Here is a 12787-nt window from a genome sequence, read left to right as displayed (position 1 = left end):
TCTGTTGGACCATAATGTATATAAATTACAATACCATGTGATTTACTGCAGTGCATGCACATGGTGCCACCCTCAGTATATAGGATGTACTACATGCAAGCTCAAAGGAGCATTCCAGTGTATAAAAAAATAAAAAAAAAAACATGTATCAGGGGTATGGGGAAATAGAGAAAAGGCATACTAACCGAGCCCCAGTCCCCCACTGTTCCCCCACAACTCCTGTTCTCCTCTGTCCAGTCCGCAGATCTTAGCTCTTTTTCATGCTTCTTAAACAAGTTCCAAAACAGTAGATCATTTTAAATGTGCCCTAAAGAAACATCTCGTCTATAACATTCCCTTACTGGTCTCCCCCAACTATCACTTTGCCCCTTTTTTAAGACCCAAGGGCAGTGTTTCCCAACCAGTGTGCCTCCAGCTGTTGCAAAACTACAACTGCCAGCATGCCTGGGCAGCCTTTGGCTGTCCGGGCATGCTGGGAGTTGTAGTTTTGCAACAGCTGGAGGCACACTGGTTGGGAAACATTGCCTCAGGGTCTTGAAGAAATCAAAAGTGCCATATAATACATAACATACACCAATGGACACAAAGAAAGATGGAAGTAATTCCACGCTGCCAGTCATCACTCGATAAGGTAGGATTTCAGTATTACCCCTGGCTCCTAAGTTTTATTATGGCTTTTTCATCAGGCTTGCCCGGCCTGATGATATTTGGCACGTAAGACATATGGAGATAAGCTAGTGAATGGTTCCCCCTACTTAACCTCTTAGGGACCAAGGGCATACCTGTACACCGGCGGGGACCAGACCGGCAGCAGACATCCCGTGCAAATGCCTGGGGGGGGATTTGACGATTTGCGGAGATTCCAGGCTGAACGGGTCTCTGGTGACCCGATAGCCCGGAAAATAGGAATGACAGCTCTGACCATCCTGAAGGATAGGAGCGAGGTGGCAGTGGTGCCACCTCCTCTTATCCCCTGTGATTGGCTGATCAGGACTGACTGATGAATCACAGGGCAGGGAAGGGAGTTACAGTTGAGATCCCCCACTCTGCCCATCCCTGAAAGGCCGGACAAAGCAGAAGAAGATGGCTGCAGGTATCGTGGGGACGCGGGGACCGGCGGCAGGTACCTTGAGCACGCGGGGACCGGGGATCTGCCATTGGAGCAGCGGAGGACCGGCAGGCAAGTGGAGGCAGCCCAGCGTCAGAGGCAGCAGTGAAGATTGCCATAAAGTGATTGTCACTGCTGCTTCTAGGAGTTTCAAAACTACAACTCCCAGCATGCCCAGACAGCCTTTGGCTGTCTGGGCATGCTGGAAGTTGTAGTTTTGCAACATCTGGAGGGCCACAGTTTTGAGACCACTGTGCAGTGATCTCCAAACTGTGTCCTTCCAGATGTTGCAAAACTACAACTCTCAGCATGCCCAGAGAGTCCAGGCATGCTGGGAGTTGTAGTTCTGTAACATTTGGCCCTTCAGATGTTGGAGAACTACAACTCCCAGCATGTCTGGACAGTCTCGGCATGCTGGGAGTTGTAGTTTTGCAACATCTGGAAGGGCACAATTTGGAGACCACTGTACAGTGGTGTCCAAACTGTAGCCCTCCAGATTTGGCAAAACTACAATTCAAAGCATGCCGAGACTGTCCAGACATGCTAGGAGTTGTGGTTTGGCAACATATGGCCCTTCAGATGTTGCCGAACTACAACTTCCAGCATGACTGGGCAGTCTGGGCATGCTTGGAGTTGAAGTTTTGCAACATCTGGAGGACTACAGTTTGGACACCACTACACAGTGGTCTCCAAACTGTTCTCCTCCAGTTGTTGCATAACTACAACTCCCAACATGCCTTTTGGCTGTCCGTGCATGCTGAGAGTTGTAGTTTTGCAACAACTGGTTGGGAAACATTGTCTGTTTCCTAACTCATTGTTTCCCAACCCATGTGCCTCCAGCTGTTGCAAAACTATAACTCCCAGCATGTACATTTGAGGTGATTTGCACAGGGGTTGCTGATCGTTACAGCGGTTCTGACATAAACACACAAAAAAAAAACATTTTGGAAATTACACCCCTCATGGAATGTAACACTGGGTATAGTGAGCCTTAACACCCCACAGGTGTTTGAAGAATTTTCATTAAAGTTGGACGTGAAAATTACATTTTTTTTTTTCACTAAAATGCTGGTGTTTCATTTTCACAAGCGGTAATAGGAAAAAAGCCCCCCAAAATGTGTAACCCCATTTCTCCTGAGTATATAAATACCCCATATGTGGACGTAAAATGCTCTGCTGGCGCACTACAGGGCTCAGAAGAGAAGAAGCGCCATTGGGCTTTTGCAGAGAGAATGTATCTGGAATTGAAGGCCATGTCTGTTTACAAAGCCCCCATGGTGCCAGAACAGTGGACCCCCCCACATGTGACCCCATTTTGAAAACTACACCCCTCATGTAATGTAATAAGGGGTACAGTGAGCATTTCCGCCGCACAGGTGTCTGACAGATTTTTGGAACAGTGGTCCATGAAAATGAAAACTGTAATTTTTCATTTGCACAGGCCACTGTTCCAAAGATCTGTGAAACGCCAGTGGGGTGTAAATACTTACTGCACCCCCTGTTACGTGCCTTGAGGGGTGTAGTTTCCAAAATAGTATGTCATGGTTTTTTTTTTTGCTGGTCTGGCACCATAGGGGCTTCCTAAATGTGACATACCCCCCAAAAACCATTTCAGCTAAATTTGCTTTCAAAAAGCCAAATGTGACTCCTTCTCTTCTGAGCATTGTAGTTCGACCGCAGAGCATTTTACTTCCACATATGGGATATTTCCATCCTCAGAAGAGATGTGGTTACAAATTTTGGAGGCCATATTCTCCTATTACCCCTTGGAAAAATGTAAAATTTGGGGGAAAACCAGCATTTTAGTGAAAAAAAATTATCATTTACACATCCAACTTTAACGAAAAGTCGTCAAACACCTGTGGGGTGTTAAGGCTCACTGGACCCCTTGTTACATTGCTTGAGGGGTGTAGTTTCCAAAATGGTATGCCATGTGCGGTTTTATTTTGCTTTTAGGGCTTCCTAAATGCTACATGCCCCCCAAAAACCATTTTAGATAAATTTGCTTTCCAAAAGCCTAATATGACTACTTCTCTTCTGAGCATTGTAGTGCACCCAAGGAACACTTGACATCCACACATGGGGTATTTCCATACTCAGAAGAGATGAGGTTACACATTTTGGGGGGTGTTTTCTCCTATTACCCCTTGGAAAAATGTAAAATTTGGGGGAAAACCAGCATTTTAGTGAAAAGAAAAATCATTTACACATCCAAATTTAACGAATAGTCGTCAAACACCTGTGGGGTGTTAAGGCTCATTGTACCACTTGTTACGTTCCTCAAGGGGTGTAGTTTCCAAAATAGTATGCCATGTGTTTTTTTTTTGCTGTTCTGACCCCATAGGGGACTTCCCAAATGCGACATGCCCCCCAAAACCCATTTCAGCAAAATTTGTTTTACAAAAGCCAAATGTGACTCCTTCTCTTCTGAGTATTGTAGTTTGCCCGCAAAGCACTTGACGTCCACACATGGGGTATTTCCATACTCGGAAGAGATGGGGTTACAAATTTTGGGGGGCATTTTCTCCTGTTAACCCTTGTAAAAATTTGGAGAAAATCTGCATTTTAGTTAAAAAAATTATAATTTACACATCCAACTTTATCTTTAACACCTGTAGGGTGTTAAGACTCACTGTACCCCTTGTTACGTTCAATGAGGGGTGTAGTTTCTAAAATAGTATGCCATGTGTTTTCATTTATTTATATTTGATGTTCTGGCACCATAGGGGCTTCTTAAATTTGACATGCCCCCCAAAAACCATTTCAGAAAAACTCACTCTCCAGAATCCCATTGTTGCTCCTTTCCTTCTGAGCCCTCTAGTGCACCCACAGAACACTTAACGTACACATATGAAGTATTTCCTTACTCGAGAGAAATTGGGTTACAAATGTTAGGAAGATTTCTCTCCTACTACCCCTTGTAAAAATTCAAAAGCTGGGTCTACAAGAACATGCGAGTGTAAAAAATGAAGATTTTGAATTTTCTCCTTCACTTTGCTGCTATTCCTGTGAAACACCTAAAGGGTTAACAAACTTTCTGAATGTCATTTTGAATACTTTGAGGGGTGCAGATTTATAATGTGATCATTTATGGAGTATTTCTAATATGAAGCCCCTTCAAATCCACTTCAAACCTGAACTGGTCCCTGAAAAATTTAAATTCTGAAAATTTTGTGGAAAATTGCTGCTGAATTTGAAGCCCTCTGATGTCTTCCAAAAGTAAATGTCAACGTTATGATGCAAACATAAAGTAGACATATTGTATATGTGAATCAATATATAATTTCTTTGGGATGTCCATTTTTGAAGCAGAGAGCTTCAAAGTAAAAAAAAAAATGCATTATTTTACATTTTTCCATCAGATTTTGGAATTTTTCACCAAGAAATGATGCAAGTATCAACAAAAATTTACCACTAACATAAAGTAGAATGTGTCACGAAAAAACATTCTCGGAATCAGAATGAAAAGTAAAAGCATCCCAGAGTTAGTAATGCTTAAAGGGACAGTGGTCAGATGTGCAAAAATGCCTGGGTCCTTAACCCCTATAACGCGGGGCCACAGCATCTGGGACCTGCGGCTAATAGCGCGCGGCACTGATTGCGGTGCCATGCTCTATTAACCTTTTAGAAGCGGCATTTGGCGTGCGCGCAAAAAAATTAAAAAGTCCAAAATAGTGTATTTTTGGTAACTTTTTATATCATGAAAAAATGAATAAAAAGCGATCAAAAAGTCCGATCAATACAAAAATGCTACCACTAAAAACCTTAGATCACGGCGCAAAAAATGAGCCCTCATACTGCCCCGTACGCTGAAAAATAAAAAAGTCTTAGGGGTCAGAATCTGACAATTTTAAACGTATAAATTTTCCTGCATGTAGTTATGATTTTTTCCAGAAGTACGACAAAATCAAACCTATATAAGTAGGGTATCATTTTAATTGTATGGACCTACAGAATAAAGAGAAGGTGTCGTTTTTACTAAAAAATGGACTGTGTAGAAATGGAAGCCCCCAAAAGTTACAAAATGGTGTTTTTTCTTCAATTTTGTCGCACAATGATTTTTTTTTTTGTTTCGCCATAGATTTTTGGGTAAAATGACTAATGTCATTACAAAGTAGAATTGGTGGCACAAAAAATAAGCAATCATATGGATTTTTAGGTGCAAAATTGAAAGGGTTATGATTTTTTAAAGGTAAGGAGGAAAAAACGAAAGTGAAAAAACGGAAAAACGCTGAGTCCTTAAGGGGTTAAGGTGAAAATGGTCTGGGTCCTTAAGGGGTTAAGGTAACCTTCCCTTTTTCTAAAACATGGCTAGAACATTGTATCAATAAAGCACTTTCTGCCTCAACCCCATTCCTCATTAGTGATGAGCGGCAGGGGCCTTATTGGAATTTGTGATATTTCGTGAATATATGGACAAATTTTTGTCCTATGTTCGCGAAATTTGCATATTTGCTATGTTCGTTCCCTTTTTTTTTCCATGCGAAAATTCGTAATAAAATTTGCATAGTTCGCATGCGCGATTATATCTTTCACCTAAAAGACGAGAGGGATCAGTGTCCTCTGGAAGTGCGCGAATATTTCGTATATGCAAATATTCGCGCTCCACACCGACTCACAGTAAGGCTAAGTTTTCACTTTTTTGGGGGAAAACTGCCACTGCATTGTTTGAGCAAAAGCCAGAAGTGTATTCAAAAGGAATAGGACATATAAAGGAAGGACTTACACTTCTCCTCCCTTATGGATCCACTTCTAACTTTGGCTCAAAAACTGCATTGGCAGTTTTCGAAAAAAAAAAAAAAAAGAAGGTGGAAACTTAGCCTAAATAATATTGGAGCCTTCTTTGGACCACAAGCTGGAAGAAGAGAGGGATAATCACTTTTTTTTTACTCAGTACACATCATTGTTGTGATGTGTACTGTGAAGAAAAGAAAAAAAAGAAAAAACTAATATTCGTCATTACGAATATATCGCTATATTCTAAATATTCTCGAAATCGCGAAGTGCCGATATTCGCAGTAAAAAATAGCATTTCGAATATTCATGCTCAACACTATTGCTCATAGACTGTATAAATATCTAATGTGTAATTTTGTAATATCTTCTTGATACTTGTCTTTATTTGTATACCCAAAATTGTAAAGTTCTGCACAATCTGTTGGTATGATATCAATGAATATTATTATTATTATTTTCATCATCCACAAAACTGAGTTTCTTTTTGTTCATGTTCAGTATGGAATGTGAGTGAAGAATGAGGTTAATTGAGAGAGGAAGCTCGGGGTAATTGAATTTTTTTAGGAAACATGTTCATCTCTTACTAAATTGAGGACGTTTTGTTCATTACGCAGGTCATGTGCCCTGAAAGGAAGCTACACAGATGAACAGTTGTTTCACTTACAGCACAAGTATGTGACCTGCACTGTACAGCTCCATGGGTCATATTCACTTACTAGAGACATGTACATTATTGTTCTTTATCAGAGTAGTCTAAAATAAAAAAGATATAGCCTCCTAGTCTAAAAACATAGAAAAATAGCCCAGTGCCACCTTTCCAGACCACCACACTGCCTCTTTATACGTTGGCCGATGATGCACCCTCCATGCCCAGGTGATGACATTGCGAACCCACTGCAGCCAATCATGGGCCTTGGCAGCAGTCAGACAGGTATAGTATATTTTGTTATTTTACAATAATAGCAGTCATTGTTTTGATTTATACCAAAGAATCTCTTTAAAGGGGTACTCCGCTGTTCAGCGTTTGGAACAAACTGTTCCGAATGCTGGAGCCGGCTGTCACTCAATCATACAGTTACTGACCAAATCCTGTATACTAAGAGCAATATTACCATAAATACCAGTATACAAAGAGAAATATTATCACAGTACATATTATCATCATACTGTTACTGTCCAGAACCAATACTGAGACCAATATTATCTATAATACCAGTACAAAACATAAAAATGGTCAGCACCTCCAAAAAAATAAATAAAATAAAATAAAACAAGCATAGGTGCACCTATAGTTTTGTGTGTTACCAGTGAAGGACAAGGGACAAATAATACCGCAACATCATGACCACCACTAATTACCACTTACTAATACTGCTTTATTGTTAATGAGTAAAATACACTATACAAAGACCAATATTTACACCATATAAATAATTACAGTTATATCCAGTGACTCACAAGTGATGTCCCACACAGTAAGGGCTCATTCACACGGATGGATCCGCAGCGTATTGTATGCTGCGGATCCGGCGGCAATAGACCCTACAGTGCTGCCTTCTCTGTTCCTGTTCATAAAGGCAATCCTCCACTACAAGCAGACACACTGCGATGTGTGAGTCGGCGCGTGCATCCAAAGTGTACTTGCACACATTGCGGCCGCTACATCTGCTCCCTGAGCTAGGCAGAGAGCTGCCGCAATGTGTGTGAGTATACTGCTTATGCGCACAGCAACTTGCACATCACAGCTTGTCTGCTCTTAGCAGTGGATTGCCGCTATGAGGTTTTTACCAGAGATCGCCGCAAAGCAGGATGGACTTGCTGCGGCAGGTGGCACCCAGGTCGCTACCCCTGGCACGCCTCGTCCACACAGGTGGCTGAGGAGATTCGAGGTACAGATGGGAAGCAACAACTGGCAGCAGAGGTGAGTACAAAGCAAAGTCAGGAACAAAGCAGGAGGTCAGTAAGCAGGCGGCACAGGAGTAAGATCAGGAACATAGCAGGAGGTTAGTAACCAGGCAAGGCAAAACACAGTAATGTTTTCTCAATGGTACAAGGCAACAGAGATCCGGTAGGGATGTGGGGGAGGAGCAGGAACTTATAGAGGAGACACAGGTGTTGCACATGATAATGGGTGTACTGGCCCTTAAAAAATTAAAGCTCCAGCGCGCGCACGCCCTCGGAGTCGGGGACACGCGCGTTGGAGCTGAGAGGCAGAAGAGGAGGCAGCAGGGGACCGAGGTGAGTGACGGTCTGGGATCCGCATGCGGGCGCGTCCTGCGATGCTAACCCCAGCCCCATCGGCAGCAGGGAAGAGCAGGGAAATGCGCTCACAGCCAGCACTTGCAGCCGGAGCGCAAACCGTAACAGTAGGTATATCTCCGACAGTTGGAAGGTAGTTTTCCAATTAGGTAGGTATGTCCCACAGTAGTTAGATGGTTCCCTTATTAGTTAGTCCTATCCTTAGGTTGGTAGGTAGATCGATCCCCCAGTAGGCAAATAAGTTGGTAAGTAGCTAGCTAGCTAGAATGGCTAGAAAGGATGGTATCTAGCTAGGTAGGTATGTAGGGTTCTAAATAGCCAGGTAGGAAGGTATGTAGCCAGGTAGATAGGTAGGTAGATAGCTAGCTAGGTAGGTAGGTAGTCAGGTAGGTAACTAGTTAGGTAACCAGATAGGTAGGTGGCCAGGTCGGTAGGTAGTCAGATAGGTAGCTAGCTAGGTAAGCAGATAGGTAGGTAGGTAGCCAGGTAGATAGCTAGCTAGGTAAACCAAGTAGGTAGGTAGGCAAGTAGGTAGCTAGGTAGTAACTGACACACAGGGCTTATCTGACCCATCAAGGCATGGACTCCACAAGGGATGCCATTAAGAGTGTCTGCATATCATTTTCAAATTAAGTTGGTCCTTGTAAGGATGATGGATGTGGTTACACTGACCTGAGTGGCTGATGACACGGGCCGTATCAGGGAGCGGAGTCTAAAGTGCTGCTGGTCTTCAGCAGAGCCCGCCGCAAGGCATGATGGATGTGCTGCGGCAGGCGATACCCAGGTCGTTACCCCCGATACAACACAGGTAGCTGGGCGATGCAAAGTACAGTAGGATCAGGCAGTGGCATAGTTGGACTTAGCCGAAGGTCAAGGCCGGCAGCAAAAGTGCATATTCAATAACGTAGAGGAAGGGTCAGAACACGGGCAAGGCAAACAGACAGTATGTAACGCTTAACCTCAGGCAAATGGCACTGAAGATTCGTCAGGGAAGAGTGGGAGGTGCAGGGACTTATAGAATAGTGTCAGGTGTACACTGCCTCTGAGAGGCAGAGGAAGAAGCAGCAGAGGAACGTGGTAAGTGACAGGCTGGGATTTGCATGCGGGTGCGTCCAACGATTCGAATCCCAGCCCTGCCAGCAGCAGGGGACAGTGCGCTCATGGCTAGGGGAAGTGGCCGGAGCACAAGGTATAACAGTACCCCCCCCCCCCCCTTTGGTCTCCCCCTCCTTTTGCGGTTCAGAAATTTACTGAGTAGATCACGGTCCAGGATATTTTCTTTAGGCTCCCAAGATCTCTCCTCTGGAGCGAATACTTCCCAATCCACAAGATAAAAGCGTTTTCCTCTGATAAACTTGGAGTCCAAAATCTGTTTTACAACATAAACATCAGGGGTACCAGAGATGGGAGTAGGTGAAATGTCTTTTTTAGAGAAGCGGTTGTGAATGACAGGTTTCAAGAGGGAGACATGGAAGGAATTCGGGATCTGGAGAGAGGACAGCAGATGGAGAGAATAGGCCGCAGGATTTAAACTTTTCTTGATTTTATAGGGACCTAGATAGCGAGGGTCCAGTTTATAACTGGGTACTCTGAAGTGCATATTCTTGGCAGACAACCAGACTTTGTCATCAGGAGAGAACTCGGGAGGAGAACGTGTTTTCTTGTCCGCTTGAGACTTCATTCGACACGTAGCATGCAAAAGAGAAGAACGTGTCTTCTGTCAGATAGTGGAAAAGTTCCGTACTTGCTCATCAACCACAGGAACTCCGGAAGAAGAGGATAAAAGAAGATGAGGACGAGGATGAAATCCATAAACTACGAAGAAAGGCGAAGTTTCAGTAGATTTAGAATTCTTATGATTGCATGAGAACTCTGCCCAAGGAAGTAAATCGACCCAGTTGACTTGACAAGCAGAAATGAAATGGCAAAGATAGTCTCCTAAGACCTGATTCACTCTCTCAACCTGTCCATTGGATTGAGGGTGGTAGGCTGAGGAAGAGTCCAGCTTGACTTGGAGATGTGAGCAGAGGGCCTGCCAGAACTTAGAGACGAACTGGACTTCACGGTCGGATACAGTATGTGAGGGCAAACCATGCAAACGCAAGATGTGGCAAAGGAACAGTTTAGCAAGCTGTGGTGCAGATGGAAGTCCAGGCAGCTGAGTATTGCCTCCAGAAGACGGAAGGTCAGTAATGAAGTCCATAGCAATATCCGTCCAGGGAAGCTCTGGAACAGGCAAAGGCTGTAGAAGACCTGCAGGTTTAGAATGAGGGGTCTTATCCCGGGCACAGACTGAACAAGAATGCACAAAATCAACCACATCCTGTCTTAAACTAGGCCACCAATTTTGTCTGGAGATGAGCTGTAAGGACTTACCAGCTCCAAAATGACCAGCCAGAAGAGAGGAATGGTCCCATTTCAAGACTCAGAGTCTTAAACGGGGAATCATGTAAGTCTTTCCAGGAGGCAGGTGCTGAAGATTAGCTGGCGCTGCAGCAGAGATGAGATGCTCAGGAGGAATAATATGCTGAGGAGGAGATTCTTGGTCTTGCACACCAGAAGACCTGGAAAGAGCGTCAGCTCGAAGATTCTTCTCTGCAGGATGGAAGTGGATGTAAAAATCAAATCTAGACAAGAACAGAGACCATCGGGCCTGCCGGAGGTTGAGACGATGGGCTGTCTGAAGATTAAGCAAGTTCTTGTGGTCAGAATATATAGTAACAGGATGTACTGAATCTTCCAAGAGATGACGCCATTCTTCAAAGACCAGCTTTATAGCCAAGAGTTTACGGTCTTCTATAGAATAGTTTTTCTCCACGGGAGAGAAGGTTTTAGAGAAAAAGCCACAGGTTACAATTCTTCCCTTAGAGGACTTTTGTGTTAAGACAGCTCCTGCTCCAACCGAAGATGCATCCACCTCCAAAAGAAAAGGCTTGCCAGAGTTGGGTCTAGACAGGACCGGAGCCGAAGCGAAGGCAAACTTTAACTGTTTAAGAGCATCTTCAGCCTCTGGAGTCCAGATCTTGGGATTAGAAGTCTTCTTGGTGAGAGAGACAACGGGTGCTACCAAGGTGGAGTAATGCGAAATAAATTGCCAATAGTAATTGGTAAAACCAAGAAAACGCTTAAAGGGGTACTCCGCCCCTGGCATCTTATCCCCTATCCAAAGGATAGGAGATAAGATGTTAGATTGCCGCGGTCCCGCTGCTGGGGACCCTGGGGATCCCCGCTGCGGCACCCCGCCATCATTACTGCACAGAGCGAGTTCACTCTGTGCGTAATGAAGGGCAATACAGGGGCCGGAGCAGCGTGACGTCATGACCCCGCCCCTCATGACATCACGGCCCGTCCCCTTAATGCAAGTCTATGGCAGGGGGCGTGACGACTGCCACGCCCCCTTCCCATAGACTTGTATTGACAGGGGCGGGCCGTAACGTCACGAGGGGCGGAGTCATGACGTAACGATGTATTGCCCGTCATTACGTGCAGAGCGATCTCGCTCTGCGCAGTAATGATAGCGGGGTGCTGCAGCAGCGATCCCCCAGCAGCGGGACCGCGGCGATCTGACATCTTATCCCCTATTCTTTGGATAGGGAATAAGATGTCTAGGGATGGAGTACCCCTTTAATAGCTTTAAGCCGGTAGGTCGGGGCCAGTCCAGTACAGTTGACAACTTGTTAGGATCCATCTGTAGACCTTCACTAGTAACAATGTAACCCAGAAAGGGAAGACTGGACTTTTCGAAAACACACTTCTCAAGTTTAGTGTACAGATGGTTGTCACAAAGACGTTGTAGGACCTTGCGGATGTGGGAACGATGAGTCTGAAGAGGCAAGTAGATGAGTATATCGTCCAAACAGACCACAACACAGGTGTATAAGAGGTCACGAAAAATATCATTAACAAACTCCTGGAAGACTGCTGGAGCATTACATAGTCTGAACGGCATCACCAGATACTCAAAATGTCCATCCCAAGTATTAAATGCAGTCTTCCATTCGTCACCTTCTCTTCTGCGAATCAGGTTATAGGCACCTCGAAGGTCTAGTTTGGAGAAGATCCTCGCCCCACGGACACGTCAAATAACTCTGAGATCAAGAGAAGAGGGTGGCAGTTCTTGATGATGATTTCATTCAGTCCGCGATAGTCAATGCAGGGTCGCAGAGAACCATTTTTTTTCTCTACAAAGAAGAATCCGGCTCTGGCAGGGGAAGATGACTTCCTGATAAAGCCTTTTTGAAGATTTTCTTGAATATATTTAGACATGGCCTGAGTTTCAGGAATAGACAGAGTAAATTATTCCCCGAGGAGGAGTGGTCCTGGGCAATAAGTCTATAGGACAGTCATAGGGACGATAAGGTGGCAATACTTCAGCTTGTGAAGAAAAAAGTACAAAGCGGAGCACTGACTGGTTCAGTAGGTTTCTTTATTTCTTATTCCACAGGTTCATGGCGTGCGGGGGAGCGGACGTGTGCTGGAGACTCAGGTGACGGGCCGTATCACGCGCATGCACTTCTTCAGACCTGGCTATGCACCTCCGGGGGTGTGCTTTTAAAATCGGATCGCTGTGGTCATGGTAACCAAAGCAGCATCCGACCAGGGTACAAGTAAGTGAGGGTTAACACATTAGGTATACATACAATGACACACATTTACATACTCAAATACATTAAGAAACAATAG

The 12787-nt window shown here is 44.4% G+C and overlaps 1 protein-coding gene across 1 annotated transcript in view; it reads right to left on the bottom strand.

Annotated features, from left to right (window-relative positions):
• The window catches only part of PGM2 (phosphoglucomutase 2), a 78185-nt gene extending 77352 nt beyond the window's left edge, over positions 1-833 (bottom strand). The window contains exon 1 of the mRNA XM_056556515.1: positions 783-833. Coding sequence (XP_056412490.1) covers positions 783-818 — 36 coding nt within the window. The 5' untranslated portion in view covers positions 819-833. The remainder of the gene's footprint in view (positions 1-782) is intronic.
• Between the last annotated feature and the right edge of the window lie 11954 nt (positions 834-12787).

Source organism: Hyla sarda, chromosome 1 (genome assembly GCF_029499605.1).
Source record: "Hyla sarda isolate aHylSar1 chromosome 1, aHylSar1.hap1, whole genome shotgun sequence".
NCBI lineage: Eukaryota > Metazoa > Chordata > Amphibia > Anura > Hylidae > Hyla > Hyla sarda.
Note: the sequence above shows the minus strand (reverse complement) of the source record. Positions and strands in the feature narration are given on the sequence as shown.